At 46.9% G+C, this 21,135-nt stretch overlaps 1 protein-coding gene across 1 annotated transcript; it reads right to left on the bottom strand.

Moving 5' to 3' along the window:
- Nucleotides 1-6,011: 6,011 nt before the first annotated feature.
- Nucleotides 6,012-15,788, bottom strand: nr2f5 (nuclear receptor subfamily 2, group F, member 5). The gene is made up of 4 exons (XM_085919039.1): nucleotides 14,955-15,788; nucleotides 9,460-9,740; nucleotides 9,110-9,356; nucleotides 6,012-7,414 (listed from the first exon to the last, which is right to left on the bottom strand). Exons 1-4 carry the CDS (start codon nucleotides 15,325-15,327, stop codon nucleotides 7,092-7,094), a joined length of 1,224 nt encoding a protein of 407 aa, XP_085775165.1. The 5' UTR covers nucleotides 15,328-15,788; the 3' UTR covers nucleotides 6,012-7,091.
- Nucleotides 15,789-21,135: the final 5,347 nt, after the last annotated feature.

Raw genomic sequence — 21,135 nt, 5'->3', positions numbered from 1 at the left:
GAAACTCTTTTGCATTCTTTGAAAATGGGAGACTAACGTAAGAAGACGATCACTCACAGACTTGTCCGAAAAAGAATTGATCACTCCGGGTAAAGTTAACGATAAAACTGACACTTAAAACAAATCAACATTGTATGGAAACCCTGAAAGGATGGTGTGACGGACTTGCATCAAGTCTAGACTAGAATTAAGCACAAAACAGTCATGGTCAAATTGAATGGGATCAATACTTGATCCACGATTGCTTTGCTTTCATTTTCAATGTTGCCCGCCTTGCAAATAAAAACAATTTGCCAAGCTAAGCACACAGCCAGTTGATGCAGCGTGACATTTGCTGTACTCACAAAGCGGTTAGTTACGTAGCTAACTGGTATTTGCTTGTTGAGTAATCCTGCATTCGGTTAAGAAAATAAAGTGACTAACTAGTTTGCTATGACATAATCTGTGATTAATAGCAGTGCTTTTCCCACAAGGATTGCAGCCGAAGGAGCCTAATAAATACGAGGGTCCGTAAGCCGACAGTTGCGCATAACGCTCAGCAACCAAAGAACTAAACAAAAGCTTACTAGCGGCATTCGCTTACGCAACCGCTGTTGGACGCCACATGAAAGGCCAACGCAAGTCAGGCAAAGCAATTAGCCCGTGTTTGCACTAATTTGCCACATGCGGTTTGGCGCCGGTGCCGTGCCGGTACCAGGGGTCCATCGGCACAAAGCCGCCCCTTGAGCGGGACCCTCCAAATAAGAGGGAGCAGATGGGTGCAGGCAAGCTTACATTAAAGGTGCGTAAAAGCGGCGCGAGATTTACTCGATGTTAAACTAATTTGAAAACTGCCATTTTCATTTTGCTAACTAGGTAGCTAACTGCATCCTGGTAATCGTCGACTAACGCCCACTTTGATTTTTCTCAAGCAAGACAAATCAAGGCAAGGCTCCGTCATTGTTGTCTTTGGGTTGAGTCATGGGGGCCTGTGAAGGAGATTGGGCGGGGGGGTCGGTCATACGTGAACTCTACGTGACCCGGGAGGAGGGGGGGGGTCGAATCCGAGTGTTTGTTTGGGTTGGAGAGAGTTCGCTGGAGATGATGCATTCAAGGAAATCAAGAGCGCGGAGAAAAAAGAAGGAGGCGAACAGATGGCAAGCACGAGATGGATTGGGTCGGCTAACGGGCAGATGTTTATGGGCCATTATTTACAAGCTCTTTAATCTGGGCTATTTCCTTGCCCTTGGCAATGGGTGGCTCGGCAGCTCGCTCTGCCTGAACCCGAACTCACCGATGACGCCGGTCAACCATCTCCCTGAGCCGACTCGTCACCAAGTAGCAACTAGTTACTTGCCATTTTGATTTTTTCCAAATCCTGCTAATTACAACTTGCGACATTGTGAACTATTTTGCAAACTGCGGTTTTCATTTTCAATATTCCTGCTACTCGCCTACTAGGACATATACCAAATAACTAGCTAACTGCTATTTTCATTGTGTGTCACGCAACTCACCGACTAGCTAATTTGCCAAATAACTAGCTCATTGCCACTTTGTCACACTGTTCATCACATTCGGCTAACTTGCTAACTAACTAGCTAAGTGCTCTTTTCATTCGTTCTCTTGTCTATTGTTGGTAAACGGTGCTGAGGTTGGAGGTGAGGAACATGGGACCGTCCCCAGCTTTGATTTTCATCCATCACTGATTAAAATTCCCCCCACTGCCTTCATTCTTTCTTACTGACATGGTGACCTTAACCCCCGGGACCTCGGCGCGGAGGGGGTCATTTAACCTTGAACCCAATTACAAGATAAGGTTACTTAAGCGTGACCCTCCATTTAACGGCTGAGGCTCCGAGAGACGAGGGAGTGGGAGGGGAGAAAAAAAAAGCTGACGTGCCTCTCGGTCAATTCACCTCGGCCATAAAAAAGCACGGCAGCTGGGCCACCGCCGCTTCGATTTCTCATGCAAAGTGCCACTCTGTAATTTGGCGTCCTGATAAGATGGCCGCCGCTTTGCCAGGTGCTTGGACTTGCATGAATTTGTTTTTATTAAGTATCTGACTCATTATCAATACCAGGATTAAAAAGGTTGCGTTCAGGCGAGCTGATGTCGTTGGCTGCTCCGGTCATCATTTACTGCCCAGGATCGTTGGACAATGCAAAATTGTGAAAATGCATCAACTTTTTTTGTGCAGTAACTGTTTTCCATCCATTCAAACATTTTCTGCACTCACTTTCACACACAGGCAATTTAGAGCCTTCAGTGTTAATTTTTTTCTCATTTATTTCCCTGAATAGACTGCGCGTTAATCCTTTCGCTTTAGATTCATTTAAGACATGTTAGCCAAGATTAGCCCGAGAGCTTTTGTCAAATTGTAATCATAAAAAAAAAATTAAAAAAATAATTCAAAAAGTAATTTGAGGGCAAACAATGACCTCCTTCATGTTAGTGGCCGGCTTCAAATAAAGTGGCCAATCTTTCCAAATAAGAGAAGTGGAGCGTTTCAAAAAGAATTGATTTTAAAAAACGTTTGAGAAGAGGCTAAAAATAAATAGCCAGTCCCAATAGAGTCACCAGATTCCACCACAACCTGGGTCAAAGCGAAGACAAACGATCAGCTGAGTGCAAAGAAGAGATGCGAGGGTGCGGGAAGCACGTGTGAGTGTCATTATGCACGTGTGTGGGTTTGTGTGTGTGTGTGTGTGTGTGTGTGTGTGTGTGTGTGTGTGTGTGTGTGTGTGTGTGTGTGAGTGTGTGTGTTAGGGGCTTCAGTGGTTCTGGAGCTGACAAGCAAGAGAATGACTCCGCTCCGGCCGTGGCTTGCCGACCGCCCGCTGAACCTGCCTCTGAACTCCAGGTGAACCCACAACTGGACGAGGATCTCCACTCGTGGATCTTCCCGCAAGCCATAAACCGCTGTCACAAGCGCGATAAGCACGTTTGCGCGTTCACAAAAGCCAATCAAATATATTTTAAGGCCAACATTTAGCATTTTGTCTAATGCCAATCTGAAAAGACACAGAGGGGCTCATGGCGTAGATGGCACCATTAGGAGAGCTTCCAACAACTTCCACATATGGGCAAAGCGTAGCGCATGTTCTCTCTGGTCTCGAAGGGAAAAGGTCGTGAAGGTCATCAAGCTAAGTGAAGTTCAAGTCTTTTGACTCTTGGACAACATGCTCCTCCGCGTTTTCCCTGCAGTAGTAAAAACATGAGAAATGCGAGTCAAACCGCTGCTATTTGTAACCTCCCTCGTCATCTCACCCCCCCCCCCAACCCCCCTTGTTTAATCCATCTGTCTGTCAGCTCAACACGAGACAGAACCCGACCCATTACGCTCGGCGCTGACCTGTCCATGACCTATCCCTGCACTCTGCCTTTCCTCCTCGGTGGCTTGGGGGGTAGGGAGAGTAGATAAAATGCTAACGAAACTACTGTTACTGCAGCAAAGAGTGTGATTGTGTGTTTGTGCATGGGTGCGTGTGTGTTTGTGCGTGGAATAGTGTAGCAGTAGTGTAGCACAGGTCCCCTGGGGCCCCAAGCAAGAAGGTAGTGAGGGGCCTTCTAAGAGGAGGGGTGTATCAGAGCGCCTCATTGTCTGCGGGAAAAATTATAAACCAGATATAGTAATTCTCAGTGATCCTAATTTGATTGAATTAATGATAGTGTTCAGTTCTCAATGCTAGTAAATGTTGAGGCTAATCACGCTTTAATAATGTCATGGTGACAGTGACACTGCTGTGGTATGTACAGTTAAAACAAATCCTAGTTTTACAAGAAAAAAATCAATATGGCTACTAAACTTGGCAAGTGGAAAGTGCTCGCCTTCCACTGACCGGCTGCTCGATGTGTGTTTACACAGAAATTAAAAACGTCTGATATCACAAAAGTTGTTGACTTAGCATAGCTTATAAATTTGGCAGTTTGGTCATTTTAAAAACTCATTCAAGTATTGAAAAAACTAAAAATATTTACTCAATATTATTAAAATTGTAATTTATTTTAAAAGAAGTATTTAAAAAACTAAAAGTAATTACTAAAAGTATTCATTCAAACGTGACTTTTTTTTTACTCTGTCTTCAGAACGTTAATATTTCATATGTATTTATATGTATTATACGGTTTTGTCATTATGATTGCGGGCCGAACTGCCTTTTTTTCATAATTCGACATTATCAGGTCAAGCGGGGTTAGAGGGAGATTGTTCAAACTCGGCATATGGCGCACACACACTGTACCACACACGCACGCGCATCATCATCATGGTCGGCAATTAGCGCAGCTGTGACCTCACAAGTCCGGGTCAGCGCTTCGCAGCAGAATGAAACAAAAAGCAAAGTTGTCCCGGAATCCGCGATCCCAATTAACGAGGGCGCTGAGTGGCGCGGCGCACAATGGTGCAGGTGAGAAGTTGGACGGGTCCGGGCGTCGCGCGTGGGACCGGCACAAAAGGAAGACAAGGCAGGACCCGCGACGTGGGAGACTGCCTGAAATGTAACAGCGTGGAAATTAGGTTCACTTTTTGTGCCATGGGAGCAATCTGCACTCTGTGCGAAAAAAAATTCCACTCCACCCCATATAACCACAAATAATGACCTAATCCTGAACTAATTTTATCCCAAATCTGAATCCAAGTCAGAATTCCCAATTTCTGACTTTATTCTCAGAATTCTGACAATTCTGACTTTATTCTCAGAATTCTGATTTTAAAGTCGGAATTCTGACTTTAAAGTCAGAATTCTGAGAAAAAAAGTCAGAATCCTGTCATCCCTCGTTTTTTGTTTTTTTCTTTACCGGCCGTAATCCTCTTCCGTACCAATCCGACCTACCAAAAGCCAGAAAAAAAAGTATGAGCTAAAACCTGAACCTGTACACAAATCCAAACCTGGAATTGAACCCTAACCCTATTCTCACCTTCATTTTTGCTGCTTAGTGACAAAGACAAGCACGTTATTTTTCTTGAGTTGATTTGTTTCATCAAGCAAATCGGACGTTATAAATCATATGCCTCCTTACAGGATGTTTTTGTTTTGGATGTTTTCCTGCAGAGAAACGCCAATGTCATGTTCAAGTTGTCATGGTTGCTATTTGTTGGCTCGTTACACTTTGCTGCCAAAGCAAAACACTCAATAAAGCCCGCCGGCCGTGTGAAAATGACTTAGTGGGTCAAACGGAGCCTGCGGACAACACAGATGCATTAGTGACTTTGTGTGTATGTGTGTGTGTGTGCGCGCGCAGAAGCAGAAGGCACTAAAAATAAACCATTTGAAATATTTAACTTAGTGACCCAGAAAGGCGCCCCAGCGTAATGGTATGTTTGCACAAGCCGAGCGCCACAGCCATGATATGATGAGGCCGCTGCGACGTTCTCGTCGCCTTGCCAGTAACATGTCAAATCTGCAAAGAAACTAAACATCCAATTGGCCTAAGGGGAAAAAAAACATCGTAATAAAATCAGCACAATTATAAGTCCTGATATTGGTACATAGGAGAACGTTTCTCTTCCAAGAAGATTTAATTAATTATAAAACGTATGAAGGCCTTTGGTACACAGGCCCTCTCGGCAGCGCCCAAAGCTAATATGCTAACCTGCTAATGTGCTGTCTGGTGGTTCCGCAGAGTCCTGAAAGAAACAGCTCTATTTCTGCCGTCAACAGGCTGCTGTCATGCTATGAAACATTCATTTTCTTCCAACGAGCGTCGTCCCGCCCTTGCAGGAGAGTCGCATCGGTCGCCGACCCACCTGCCCGTTCCGCTCTCATCTCGGCCTCCTCCCTCGCTTTTGTAGAAATTGCTGTGCGAGGAAAATGTATATCATTCGCCCCCCCCCCTTATAAATCCTTCAAGAGGACTCGACTGCAATGTATGGCAACGACATCAATATTGATGTGGGACAAAGTTTCCACCGAAGCTGGTCGCTCATAAATATTGATGCGCCCCTCAACCCCCAATGCCAATGCCGTCTGGCGTGGGGGCTGAGCGGCCCCTCGTGTTGCTTGAAAATGGACGTGGACACGAATCATGATCGGTTGGATGGAATGTGAGGAATTGACGTTTTCGGGTTTTCAGGTTCAAGGAAAAAAAAGATGACAAGTCTTAAACAAGGCGTCTTCAAAGCCAAAGCCTTGTTTGAAACCACGTGCCAGTTTCAAAGAGTGACACGAAAGCAGAGTCCGTGTGAGCAACCAAATTTTATTGAAGCCTTTCCAAGGTTTGAGCACCGCCACGGACCAGCAAAAACGACGACGGCGCCAGTCTTGTGCTTCGCCGATTAGCCAAGAGTGCCGGTTGCACATGCAACCCGATCTTGTGGGAGGGGGGCCGAGTCAGAACAAGTCCCGAGCTACGTTGCGCTCGCAAGTCCCGGCGGAAGAAGTCAGTCGAGACGACAGAAATGAGCCTTGTGAGCTTTGTCCAACGTTTGCGATACATTTCGCCACGTTTTGTTTCATTTCCTTAATCCCTGTCATAACAGGTAACGGCAGATTATGGCACAGTCATAAAATAATTGTGACAAAGTTTCTTTTTGTTCTAAGGCAAGTTCAGCTAGTTGCAGAAAAACACCCCCCCAATAACAAACAGAACCCCCTCCCAAAAAAAGTTGAACAGTGCTTATCCCTGGCCAGGGCCAATCAAGAGTCTATCATGAAATGAAACAGACTCACTCTCCCATTCTTAAGCGTGGACAATTTGGAGTCTTCAGTGACCTTTTGAGATGCGAGTGTTGAAAACCCACATGTGAACTGAACTCAAAGGTTACAAGGCAGGTGTGCGAACCAACCGTGATTCCCCAAATTGGCCCCCCATAGAAAACTTGCACATCTCATTTTGGCAGGATACATTTTTTCCCCCCATGCCCATCAAGTCACCGCGTTTTTGAACCTGAGCTTTGTGGCCACACCCATAACCCCGTCCCCCAAAACCCAAAACGCTATGGACGCTACACTGTACATACGAACACTATTGTGACTTTTCTCCAGGTATAAACACACGAGAAAGGTTTTGCAAAAAGGTCCAAGAAAAAAGACGTTTTTGGCGTTTGTCCTTTTTTCGTTTGACCATGGCTTGTGGTCGGGGTGAGCGCCAGGCGTCCGGTCAGCGTCCCTCAGGGCCCGCCGTCGTTGTAGTGCAGCGAGACGGGGCGCTCGCGCTGCACGGCGGCGGGAACGTAGGGCCAGTTATAGCCCGAGCCCGACAGCAGCATGTCGCGCAGCAGCGTCTCGATGGGCGTCTTGCCCACCAGCCGCACAAAGAAGAGCTGCTCGATGACGGGCGACGACACGATGCGCAACGACGGCAACCGCAGCAGCAGCCGGCCGAAGCGGTTGGGCTGGCTCGGGTACTGGTTGCGCACGTACTCCTCCAAGGCGCACTGCGACTTCTCCTGGATGCTCTCCACGTGGCCTGCATCCGACAGGCCCATCGCGTCTGCAAAGGAAAAGTCGGCAAAGGTTTTGTTGCGTACAAATTCGGGAAGAGCGAAGCTCGGCCACACAAGTGGGAACTTTCACCTCTTCCCTCCCCCACTGCACAGCTGAGAGAGGTGCGGGTGGTGGTGGGAGGAGGAGGGGGGGGTTACGTTGCGGGCTACACTTTTCACACTCTCTGTGTCGGGGGGAAAGCACGAGGGATTTGGCGCTGTGTGAAGTCCAAACAAAGACGCTTTTTTTCCTCCCTCTCTCTTTTTGCCCGTGACCTCTGCATGAACCCTCGTGTTTCTTCCATTGCTTGGTTTGAACCTGTCAGCTTGCATCGGGGCTCCTTTTTGTCACGATGCCCTTTGATGTAACCCCCCCCCCCAAAAAAAAACCCGTAGCGTGTCAAGCTGTGTGAATTGCTGCTTTACTTCTCTGTCCAGCAGATGACAGCTGGACTGCTTTTTCTTGGGGGGGGGGGGGTCGTCTGTGCGTGTCGGGCGGCCATGTTCGTGACAAAGCGGTGGAGATTAGTCAAGCTGTCCTCCGCTGCCCAGAAAAGCGGCTTCGCGTGCCGAAGCGACAGCTCTGCGGGCACTCTGCCGTTGCTGTGCCAAGTGGCCTGGCGCGGCCGAGGCCTTTCATCGGAACCGGTGTCTCGGCTAAAACGACCAATCGCTACCGCGCTTGTTAAGTCACCCTTTTGCCCAAATGAAGGTTAATTACTATGGTGATTATTAATTCCAAACATTAGATGCAAAAATCTGGAGAAAAATCTGGAGCGCAAACCAACATTTGTAGTCTTCCCAAAAAATCCCACCTGTGGACAATTTCAAGTCTTCAATGAACCTTACAGGACTGCTTGCCAGCCAAAGACAGAAGGCATTTGATTGTGTGCGCGCGTGCATGTGTGTGTGTGTGTGTGTGTGTGTGTGTGTGTGTGTGTGTGTGTCACATGGCGCACTGAGGGCTACAGGGGGTTACCATGTAGGTCACGGCTGCGCTGTGGCCAATCCACCGCTATACATAATTTAACTGGCGAGAGAGGGGCGGGAGTGACTCAATAAGAAATGGAATCATGGAGGAGGCAAAAGATCCACACTGCATGGGGTGGGGGTGACGAGGGGGGGGTCTGTTAAGTTGTTCACATCATGATCTCCCAGCGAGGTGTCTGGTTTGCGACAGCACGTTGGAGGCGACGGGGGCAAAACGCCCATCGTCATCAGCGTCAAAGCGGCCCGTAGAAAACGCGGGCTAACGTTTAGTCAGTACATCGAGTTTTGCTTTTGCTGTATTTGCTCAGAGCTTGTTACGCAAATCAAGTCATGTCCCCCGCTCTCTCAATAGAAGAAACATGCCAAGAGCTACCAAGAAAAAAACAAAAAGGGCAATCAGAAAAAATACATGATATATATTTGATATATTTTGACATTTAATATAAATGCACTATTGCATAAAAATCAAGATTGCCCTTTATATAATAAATTAATATACGTAATATACATGTTCTTAATTCTACCGCCTCCCAATGAGCCACAATTTTTGGAATTAATAGAGGAAATACACGGTTTCCAATTATGCGAGGCTTAATAGTGTGCAATTCCCAACTTAAATGAGAAAGTGAAAATGGAAATGTAAAACTTTGCTTTTGGTGGGGGCGAGCGAAAGGAAAACAAGCAGACGGATGCGAAAGTGTTCCTGCACTCACCGGATGTGAAGAGCACGATGGACTTGAGGCAAGAGTACTCAGCCGTATCCACCTGCAGCACCTTGAGCTTCTCCACCTGCTCCTGGAAGACGCGGATGTGGTCCATGAAGGCCACCACGCGCTCGGCCGACATGGGCGAGGCGTGCAGGCCGGCCGCCGCCAGCAGGGGCGCCACATGCAGCGGCATGGAGCACTGCGCCGCATTCAGCACAAACAGCTCGCTCCACGACATGCGCAACAACGCCACCTAGGAGCAGGCCACCGCATTACAGTCAAACCCGAAAAATTTTTGGGGGAGAAAATGCAGGTAACTTGAAAAACAGAAGAGAACGAAAGAATTGGGTGCACACCTGATCCATGAGCTGGAGGTCGGGAAAGAATGGGATGTTCTTGGCCCACTCCACGGCGCTGAAAAGCAGGCGGGCAGCCAGTTCGCAGATGTTCTCGATGCCCATCAGGTTGTTGCCCTGCATGCACTGGGCGCCGTAGCGTGACGTAGGATAGGGCTCGGCGCGCAGCAGCAGCGAGATGAACCCCGACAGGTAGGGCTGGCCATTGTACGGGTCGGCGCCATTGCTCAGGTACTGGCCCGGGCTGCTCTGGGAGTTGGACGTACGTCCCCGTTGGACAGCTGAGAGACAAACAGCACGTATGCTTGGTCAGAATCAGACAGGGCAGCGATTTCATAAGCCTGTTTCAAGGTGGATTAGTGAGCCAGCGGCAAACATAGCAAAGCCTTGGCGTCAGCCTCTTAAAATAATGGCCATAGTCATATTTGGACATTTTTGGGGTCTTAAACCTCTCCTGTCTTGACAATGCTAGTCAGATATTCTTTGTCCTCTGCATAGAGCAACGCATTGGCACTCTCTACTAGCAACTCCCTCCATATGTTCAGTGCTCACGTTGATGCTGATGATGGCAAGTGTTTGGAAAACACCTGTTCAATACGCTCCTGTTACACAAACACACGTGGTGGAGTCGGGGGCTGGGGAGGGGGATGCGGTTCTGAAGAGCAGCTGCACAAAGTGAGGACGACGTGTCGAGAGTGCGGCAACGATGCTTTTAAACTTCTTGGAAGGAGAGGTTTCCTGGTGGTGGAGCATTGGCCGCCGCCACCTTCCAGGAACTAAAGGGCACCTCCTGTCGAAACCAGGACAAGGTCCCACTTTAAAGGATTCTATGGATGGACGGGACTTTGAATTAACAGCTTCAAAGCGATGTCAACATTGGTTTTACTTGCAAGAACAAGATTATAAGTTAGCTTTTGGCTATCTAACAATGTGACCGTCAAGTAACAGCCAGAAAAGGCCATTAAGTCGTAAAGACACACACACACGCATGCAAACCACGAGGTTGAAATGGAAAACGCGAGCAAAATCATCAGAGTAGTTTCCCTAGAAAAAAAACAACAAAGACAGTCACAAAGGATTTAAAACCATCCCAATAATTTCTAAGGCCAAAGCACTATAAAGACTCCAGCGAGAAAATGATGAATGGCTAGAAAAGCTAACACGGGGGTCGCTGGTGTGCTGGAGCCTATTCTAGCAGTGTGTTGGGAAATATTGACTTGTTCCCCAATTACTACCTGATCACAGATTTTTATTTAATGGACACTATGGCTAAAATGATGAATCAAATAATTATCGCAGAGTCAAATCAAAAGTCAGAAAGTCAACAAAAGGGCAACACACGATTTGGCGAAATGTTGGCGTCACGGGGGAGGGGGACTCAAATCCCCCAACGCCCCTGCCATGACGCTCCCCCATTTGGACTTTGGGCCCGGCTGTGTCTGCTCTGCATGTTTTAGTTTTGGTTGACCTATATTGCGCACCGCTGTTGGCTCAATATGGGTCAGGCATGGGAGGCGACGGGTGCGTATCCCGCTGCGCACGTCGCTTCAATTTGGGGAAGTCACCGTGAATTCATTTCCAACTACTGTACATCGTCGACGATCATTCCAATCATTCCTTTTGTTTGCGTTTCTCACTTTTGTAGTCCAAGAAGACATGAGCGTGCAAATGGCTAAACATTAACTCCTTGCTCAAACAATGGAGGAACAACACAGAAAGGGCGAGCTCAAGAGGAGCGGAAGCCGAAAAAAAAAAAAATGCCACAGGCGCTCAGAGCTCAATTTGGTCACTTTTAAATGTCAAGTATGAGCAAATAAAACAACACACGTCTGGTGAGTCTCGCTGGGGAATGGAAAAGCAGCAAAGTGACAGCCTGGCAGAGGAAAGCACCCGACACGCTAACTTCAGCACCCGAGGGAACCTTGGTCAGTCTGCTCTGGAGATATCCGGTACAGTCATCAGGCCTCCATCTCAGATTCTGGCTTTGCGGTCCCGATATTTGGCAGATTATTTTTTACAGTGTGTAACTATTATTGCAGTGTGTAACTATTATATTGTTATGACCGTTGTTAATTTTTGATGTAATTCCATTGCGGACCACTAAGTGGTGACACCATACATTGGAAAGAGCAATGAAAACAGGAAGAAACATTTCAAGCACTAGTCATCCTCTTCGGTCCGACTGTAGATTGAATTAGTGATGTAAATTTTTTATTGATGTAAACGTCAAATGATAAATTTGTCAATTTGCCAAATTCCGACCGTGGTCGAGTAAAACGTTTGTTCTGTTCCCATTTTGTCGTCACTTTTATGATTTATGATGAGAAGCAAGACCAATCAAAGAGGTTATTAAGCCACGAACGTGTCGACTGGAAACAGAATCAAACGCTGGTACGTAGCTACGCACTAATTAATTAAACAGACAAAATGTGTCGCACCCTGCAGCTGACATTGGCCGTTTTCATCCGGCCGGCTGCCCTGCGGGATTTCAAAACAAGCAAAACATTCCTGGAAGATCACGAGCACTGAAAGGAGACTTGGAATCATTCCTCTTTCATTCCGCTTGAAGCTTAGCAATGGAGAAGAGAATTTTGTTGGTTTGATGTCATGTTCTGAATTCACGAGATCATCGATAAATCAACTTGAAGTTTGTCAAGTTTGATGAAAAAACACTGCCAGTCATTTGTTTGCCGCCGCGCTCCAATTTACCGTGAATGTTGCTATGAAATAATCATGGGGCCACGCTCCAATATTTATGTTGAGGTGGTTTGTTTGGCACGCGAGCGGGCGAAAAGCGGGCTTCCTGTTCAGCGACACATCCATTTTTGCTCAAGGCCGCAGCAGTGCACAGACAACCATTGTTGGTAAACATGAGTTGGAACGGAAAAGAGGATTTGAGGACAGACTTTAATCCTGCTGACCTCAAACACATCAGCCCAGCAAAAAAAAAAAAAACACTTCCCACTAGATATTTCTGAAGTTATGACTGATCAATTAGAACAGTTGAAAATCAAATTTTAGAAAACAGTGTGTGTGTGTGTGTGTGTGTGTGTGCGTGCGTGCGTGCATATATATATATATATATATATATATATATATATATATATATATATATATATATATATATATATATATATATATATATATATATATATATATATATATACACATTCATATATATATATATATATATATATATATATATATATATATATATATATATATATATATATATATATACATTCATATATATATATATATAGAGATAAATATAAAAAAAAATAATAATCAATGTCCTGGTGGTAAATGCAAGTATGATTAGCATGTTTGTGCTCTACAAAAAAATGTATATATATCTTTATGCAATGGAATGAAAGGCTTTTATGAGTTCTAACAATGAATGAATCAAAATCCTAAAAGTGTTGTGACATAGACGAATGATATAATTTAAAATGTTGGCTATGGAAATAGTCTCTTTTTTTAAATACAAAAATAAACGGAACAATTTGTGACACTGAAAAGCGCTCACGTTGCAATGAAAAAAAACAACAGTCCATTCTTCAACAACCAAAACTGACACACAACTCTATACACACACACACACACACACACACACAAACACACACCAAAATAAAAAAAAAATAAAAAAAATAAAAAAAAATATATATATATATATATATTTGTTTTTTTTTGTTTATTTATTTATTTTTGGGGGGCATTTTGATATTTTGACAAGCGTTTCTGGCGAGAATGCTCCTTGTGTGGGAGGACGAGGGCTTAAATGCAGAGCGCCCCCCACACACACATACTTAATGTAATCAGATTATTATTATTATTACTATGATACATTTTTAATTGTATGCTTTAACAACAGTCCTACAATACCGCATCAGGGTTTTTGTCAGTGGAAATGTACAGATTAAGAGATTCTTTTTTTTAGTCCTAGTCTTCTCTGTTTTCATTTCATCAGGGCTCCCATTCAGCTTTTGGATCACATGACCAATTTTCTTGTATTTTTCTTTCTACGAAAGCGCGCAGATGATCAGGCGATTTCCTCAGGGACAAGCGTGACCGAGGTCGTGTGTCTTGTGGGCCATCAACAAGAGCCGCACGCGACGCAGTGCATGACCTGGAAAGCAGGAGGGAGCATCTCAGGTGACGCCTTGCTTGCCTTTGGAGGAAAAATTAAAAAGAGGCTGCTGTCTCTTTAAGAGGCACTTCCGAGGTGTCCCGGAGTGACCCTTGCAACCTCTGGGTGTCAAACTGGCGGCCCTGGAGCCTTATACGCCCTCCTCACCTCATTTTGGGCCGCAAACAACACGGAGCAGTTTTGTTTTGCAGCGGTATCCGAAGGTGGCAGAAAGCTGGAGTATTTGAAAAAACTTTGAAAAAATACTCGTGCCAAGGCCAGAGTTAGCAAAGTGCACTGCGCCGCCGCTAATTTCCACGACTTCTGAGAAGAGTCATTGGTGTCAAGGAGGCACGGCCGAGATGTTTGTACATCAGGGGGAAGTCAAGTTTAGCCTGGGTCGTGACTGGAAGTTACAGGAAAAACTCAATGCTTTGTTTTTATCCAAGTTGTTCGTTTTGACGGACCCTGTTTGCAAATTACAATGTATTGCTACAATAAGGTGGCATGATTTAGCAAATAGACACGAGGAAGACGGCAAAAGAGTGACAATTAATAACAGTTTGGAATTAGAGGGGGTGTTTGAAGGCAACTCTCCCCTTTCAGCCAGCAACACGTTTGCTGCTGCTCTGCTTTTGGCAGCAAGTGACCCGTTGTTAATACAACACAATAGTAGCAATGTAGCAGCAAATGCAGCAGCCATGAGGAGGCAGCGTCCCCCGGGCAAAAGTGTCCTAAAAAAACATAATAGCAAGGATTGGCTGACTGGCTATTTCCGTTTTCTTTACTTTGAAATTTGATGGACATATTTGTCCCAAAGATACATTTATTAGAGGTAAAGTGACATTTTCTTCCTTTGAAAGAGTTTAAAATGTACTCAAGTGTAAAACAGCCTTAAAGTAGCCACTACAAAAAAATTACTTGATATTAACCTCTAGCACTTTTAACAAATACCAATAAAAGTTTTATTTTCTTTCATACTATAAGCCTTTATCTAATGGTTGAGATGTTCCTTGATGGGGTTAAAAAGAATGTGCGCTCTTTAATAAACACACAGTTCAAAGGTTGCTTGCATGTTTGTCTTTTTCTTTTCTTCTATCCAGAGCATGCAAAAATTGCAAATATTACAAAGGGCAGCAACTTATCTGTATTCGTCTCATGTAGCTTGGGTGCATGGGCACTTTTACTCGGGCTCTAAAGCATGTCAAGGTGGCATCGATTAGCAAACTCCACTATTTGCTTTCTTGGCTTGCTCATCTGATCGGTCGCACGTACGGGTGTGTCAAGGTGGAAAGACGAAAAGAAAGCAGAAAAGGAAGAGAAAGGAAAACGAAAGCGCGAGTGAGGGAGGCAGGAGTGTCCTGACCTTCTCTGCGCATGCCGACTTTGAGGCACTTCTTGAGGCGGCAGTACTGGCACTGGTTGCGGTGGTGCTGGTCGATGGGGCAGTCGCGGTTGCCGCGGCAGCTGTAGGACAGGTTCCGGCGCACGGAGCGCTTGAAGAAGCTCTTGCAGCCCTCGCACGTGAACTGGCCGTAGTGCTTGCCGCTCGACTTGTCGCCGCACACCATGCAGTCCACGTTAGGCAGCTTGTCCCCGGATAACGCGTCATTGCCCGGCGTGGAGCCGGCGGGCGTCCCGGGCGCGCCACCACCGCCCGAATCCTGGCCGCACAGCTGCAGCTGAGAGGCCGGCTCGGCGGAAATGCTCTCTGGCCACTGGTTTACTACCATTGCCATGCTATCCCGCGGATACTTTGAAAAGCCCAACAAACAAGCAACAGTGGGGTCGGTTTTGTCCAAAGGCTTTGCTGGATCAAAGTTCACGGGAGGGGCGCCAGCGGCGAGTCATGACCGGGTTGCGTCGGATGATGTCCCAGTGCCGCTGGACGCCGCGCGCCGATCCATAAACGCGCCCTCCTCGTGGAAGGAAGGAGCGTCCCGGGTGGGCCAATAAAGACCAAGAACAAGCAATGAGAAAAGCCCCAAAGATTCAGGCTGGAGTTCCGCGCATTTCTCATGAACTAGTCCGATCCACGTCCACGTCAGTGCTGTGCGCTCGTCGATGGTGGCCGAGTGGGATCCGGAGCCACAGCCTCAGTCTGAGCGAGCGAGTTGGTGTTCGCCTGTGTGGTTGTGCGCTCTCTAGCGTGCATTCAAGTAACACAAGGAGGACACAAGAGTCGCACGTCCATGGAGCTCCCACAACAAGCGCACGGGCCGCTCGCTGCTCCCGACCCGCCCTCCTTTCACCACGCCCACTCTCTCACAGAGAGCCGTATAAGGGTACGAGTGCCTTATAAGGTCACACTTACCCCCCTCCCCCCGTCAAAGCGGGTCTGCCCCCTCGGGATTTGAGGGGCCTACTGGGCCAGAACTTTGAGTCTCGAGTCCATTAGAAAGGAGACCTCACTGTGGATTGACTGGAGTTGATTGGAAAGGTTTTAAATTAGGCAAAATTCAATATTTCAAAAGTATAATTAATTCTTGTAAATATAAATAAATAAATATGGTTTTCCCCTGACCTAAAAAATTCTTGAAGTTGAATTATTTTGTTTATTTGAGGCAACAGAAAGTGAAACAACAAAATGATCTCCTGATATAATTGGCAAATGCTTGTTCGATTTATAGTATGGCTTTTTAGATTATTTTCAGGAGAAACATAAAAAATATGCAGAGAGGTAGGTGTCTATGCAATCACTTTTTTGGGGGGGAGTCCCCCTCAAGAAGCCAGTTTTGGATACAGGGCATAATTGCGCACAAGCGCACACATGGGCAAACACCAAAAGGCGACATCAGCAAATTGGTGGCCATTTGTGATTTGGGGGGGCTTTTGGATTGTCTGTAAATGTCATTAGCAAGACGCTGACACACATTTTGACAAACGTGGAGGGAGGAAAGCGAGCGCGAGTCTGCTGATCTGGCTTCACATGAAGCTTCTGTTTGTGGAGTGCCTGCACGAGCAAACAAAGGCCACAAAGCCGTAAAGGGCCACTTTGGCGGTCTGCGCGTGAAGCTGCCCGGAGGCCATGGAGTTGGCCCCACGCTCGGCTTAATTGCTGTCACATGTAACCTTACCTGGCAACCAATTAGCCCCCGACTCACCATGAGGGGGATTCCACTGACCAAGTGCGCCCCTTGAGGGCTTTGCAGGCCAATCATTAAAGTGAAACTCAAGACGGCTTATGCTCAAGTTGGGCAGAAACGTAGCTTATTAAATCAGGATAAGCCTGCTTGACTAATGTGTGTGATTCATCCTCACGCTGAGCACAAACACAGAGTCAAGGGTCATATTTGGACGCCCAAATGTCTCCAACGCAAGTATTAGCACTTGCTCAAATATTAACTTGAACCATAAAGCTAACCAAAACCCTGACACTAAAGAAGGGCGGCAAGAAGCACTTTGCCAAGCAAGTCTTATTCAACATCCCACCACCAATCCTTTTCTGGAGAGACTCTTGAAACGTTGGACCGCGCAAGATGTTTTGCCAAAGGAAAAAAAGTCTTCCATCGGCGCCAGGTGGCCGCGCTTCCTCGGCACGCGCGGCGCCCAGTTTGGCCGGCCATACACGTTTCCTTGCGGCCGACTGGGGTTGATTAAGAGGTTAGCGGCGGCAAGATTTATCTTTTCCTGCTCTGAGGAGGAGGGGGGGGAGCGGGTGGCTTTCCCGGTGTCCCCAGGATTTATTTGGTTATTTGTTTATCTGCCGCTAGCTGCTCCCATCTGCCGACTCAGCGCTGAGGATGCTGGCGAAGGCCCCGGCCAGTCTCCTGACCTGTGACACTTGGCACCAGATGCAGAACACACACGCACACACAAGGCTTGTTTTCATATGACAGTTTTTTTTTTGTGTGGCCTTTGTCCTAATTACTTCTTGACACTTATCCGTATCACAGATTAGTCAATCGGAATCGAATGTAATCAAAGTTTCTTAACGATAGCCAGCCAGCTAAGTCAAGGCTTACTCTGGTGGCGTTCCTTCGGCCGGATTTGCTCACGTTGCCGTTTGCTGACTGAGCAGCACGGCCGCAGCACGATTCATTTGGCCAGCGGGCCCGCTCCCATCTGCCGACTCAGCGCAGAGGACGCCGGAGAAGGCCCCGGCCAGTCTCCTGACCTGTGACACTTGGCAGCCCAACACCAGCAACTCCCCCCCCCCCCCCACACACACACATCCCCCGTCCACAAAAAAAATAAAATGCTTGTTTTCACATGACACATCTTTTTCTTGGGCCCCCATCTAGAGGACTGATGGCGTTTGTCCTAATTGCTTCCTGACACTTTGGATTTATCGCTGTTTATTTCCTGGTTTTGCGTGAAGACTTTGGGGCCGCCTCCGTTAAATCATTTTACGTCGCCGTTGTTTTCTTTCAGCCTATCGCTATCAATTTATTACGCCACTCGGTAGTCTATTTTGACTGGTACTGGCGCCAACAGAACATCCATCTTTCTCGACTCTATTTACTCGTCTAATTTGGGATTCTCCCGTTCTTGCTTGGGAATTCTTCGTGTGAGCTTTGCAGGCGCCTTCATCCGGGTGGAAATTTACGCTCTGTAGTGGGTGGCAGCAGCGGTGCTTCTCAAAACACAAGCCTCCTGGAATTTGTGGAAAAACAGCCTCCGAGGCCAGTTTGACTTGGTAGCATGAAATTTGGTAAATGTGCCCATCATGAGTCAAGCCACAAAAAAGTCTCAACAAGCCACGCTGGAAAGGTTACAGGAAGTCGGCCATTTTGGCCTGAAGCTGACAATTCTGGGTCATTTTAGTTGTTTTCTGGGATCTATTAAAAGTAAACTCATTCAAAGGTTACTTCAAATTTAAAAAAAAAAAAAAAAATCAAAAAAATTTACATTAGGTTTGTCTCAAAGTTTGGCTTGGTTGTCTTTCGGATTTGTTCTAGTCATTTTCAGGGGTCGTCCAAAAGCAAACTCATCAAATGTTTTTTTCGTGTTGCTTCAACATTGGAACTCTAAAATCTCCAAAATATCTTGGACATTAATTTTACCTTTGGCTTGTCTGTCAAAAGCAGAACTAAAAATTGCATCAAAATACACCGGAAGTCGGCCATTTTGGTTGCAAGCAACCATTTCAAGGAAAATTTTGGTTGTGTCTAGTGGTCCGTTTGCTAAATAAATTGAATGACAAAACCTGAACATTTGGTTTATTTCTTAGTTTAACTGACCCAACTAAACTAACACACCAGGTAGTTTGAATTGGCCGCTTCAGGGTCATGTTGGTCATTTATTGGACATTTGAGAGCGGCTCGGTGGCACACTGGATAGCACGTCCGCCTCACAGTTAGGCCCTCCCTGTGTGGAGTTTGCATGTTCTCCCCCTGTGTCAGCGTGGGTTTTCTCCGGGCACTCCGATTTCCTCCCACATCCCCAAAACATGCTTGGTAGGCCGATTGAAGACTCTAAATTGTCCCTAGGTATGAGTGCGAGTGTGGATGGTTGTTCGTCTCTGTTTGCCCTGCGATTGGGTGGCAACCGAATCAGGGTGTCCCCCTCCTGCTGCCCGATGACGGCTGGGATAGGCTCCAGCACGCCCGCGACTCCCGTGGGGACAAAGCGGTTCAGACATTTGAGTTCGAGACTAGACAATTTTTACAATACAAAATAAAAAAATAAAAAGTTATTACATTTTATTCCAGCCTTGTGGCAAAGTTTGATGCCACTTTAAAAAACTCAGAACTCAAGCAAGTCAACAGGCTCCGGAATGCTTTTGAGTCCCAAATTCCAAGTGTCTTTGAAGGCGTCAGCCGCCGGGCGGCCGTGCGTGCTCTCACACCTCGTGTAGAAGAAGGTTTGTCGGCGGTGCCCCCGCGTGAAGGGGGAAGGCGAGGGGCTGGCTATACAGGGAAAGCTATGTGGCTTGCATGACCTGACATGTCTCTGAAGCCGGAGAGGGTCCCGACCTTTCACCCCGGGCTCCAAAACTAGGAAGATGAAAAAAAGAGGGGGGTGGGCAGGGTTCACCTTTAAACAAGGGCTTCTGTTTCCACCACACCAGGAATGTCACTCCCATAAAAAAGATCTGTCTATCTCTCTATCTGGCATAGTAGTGCCTGAGGATTGAACTAAGTCCGATCGCACGTCCAACCAAGGCCGGGAGGAAGTCCATAATCTTCGGACTTGCATCGCTTGGTTAAATGGCCTCAACAGATTTACATCCAAGAATGTTGCGTTGACATATTGATTTCCTGTGTGGAAAACCACTTGTAGTCTCGACTTGGTCCCTGAGTGAGTGTCAAAGTTTTCCTTCAAACCAAGAGCGCTTCTGACCCATGAGTGGCCGGTGCCCCCCGTGAGGACGTTGATGTTAATGAAAAGGTCAGCCCGCTCTTACAGGGTCTATTCGTGGAAATCCCGGATGAGCACACCAGCGACTAATCGGCAGCTCATTGAGGTTTTTGGACGGTGACGTCAGATTGGATCAGCGTTAATCCTGTCGGCTATGACGTACACTGTTGGAATTTGCAAGCGTGCTGCCGTGAGACGACGATTACCCGTAAAAAGGAAGTGAATAAAGCGGGGCGAGCAAGACCAGCTGAGGTCACCAAATGATTATTATTCATTTTTTAAATCAGCCTTAAAAGCCACTCAGACTAAGCAAAATGGAATTTGGTAGGATTGTCTGTCAAAAGCATATCTGAGAAAACATGGGAGGTCTGCCATTTTGGTTAGAAGCAGTCTTTTTTTTTTTTTGAGCCCGGTTCCAATATGAATTCAACTTGAAAGTCAAGATACCAAAGTGCCGCCCGTGCAGTTTTAAGAAGGTTCAAAAGACTGGACATGGAACCAACACATGAACACATGAGCTGTCCAAGTGAGGCGTTTGCTGCCTAAGGTGGGGGCGGGCGGCGGGCAGGCAGGCAGGCTGGCGGCGGGGGCGTCCCTTCACTTAACTCCTCCGCACGTAAACATAGCGCCGCCAACACCCGGGTCGCCACATTGCCCACCCCTGCAGTTAAAAACTCAGACGGTGGTCTTTAACACATTCTCCCTCCCAATAAAAAACCTCTGACCAAGCATTGACCTTTTTTGCGCTCGCCTTCTCTGCCTCGGCCGGCGCGCTGAAGGCAACGACGGTCGGCAGCTGCCGGGAGATCGGCCGGAGGAGGATGGTGGCGATGGGGGTAGGGAGAAGTGGGGGCTACAGGGTCAAAGGTGGTCAGAGTACTGGTAAAGTCATCGTAGGGGTTGCGCATTGCTTCCCCCTTCAAAGGCTGCACGGTGACGTCCGTACACCCTTTGGACAACCTCCCCCCTTCATGCCCCACCCCCTCCCTCCCTTTGGGCTCTCAGGGGTCACAACAGGCGAGGGTTAATAAAGTGATACCAGGTGTTGGCCAAAGCGAACCGAACTCCACCCCCCTCCCCCACCCCAAAGCCTTCTTCCCTTCTTCTACTTTTACTACGGGCCCCATTTCACACCTCCCAATCAGTTTTTGCTAACACTTATTGGACCAAGTTATTGGACGAAAGAAGTATCCGAGTTTGTCAACATATTTTTCAGTTTTGGACACCACCAAATGGTCCTTTAA

Source organism: Syngnathus leptorhynchus, chromosome 8 (assembly GCF_054491065.1).
Source record: "Syngnathus leptorhynchus isolate UIUO chromosome 8, UIUO_Slep, whole genome shotgun sequence".
Classification (NCBI taxonomy): Eukaryota; Metazoa; Chordata; class Actinopteri; order Syngnathiformes; family Syngnathidae; genus Syngnathus; species Syngnathus leptorhynchus.
This window is presented reverse-complemented; position numbering and strand designations above follow the sequence as displayed.

Excerpts from the sequence above, each read along its gene's own strand:
- nr2f5 (XM_085919039.1), bottom strand. The coding sequence starts at position 15,327 with ATGGCAATGGTAGTAAACCAGTGGCCAGAGAGCATTTCCGCCGAGCCG. Across the intron at positions 9,741-14,954 it reads AGTCGGCATGCGCAGAGAAG|CTGTCCAACGGGGACGTACG; the intron begins GTCAGGACACTC and ends TTTGTCTCTCAG. Across the intron at positions 9,357-9,459 it reads ACCTCCAGCTCATGGATCAG|GTGGCGTTGTTGCGCATGTC; the intron begins GTGTGCACCCAA and ends GCCTGCTCCTAG.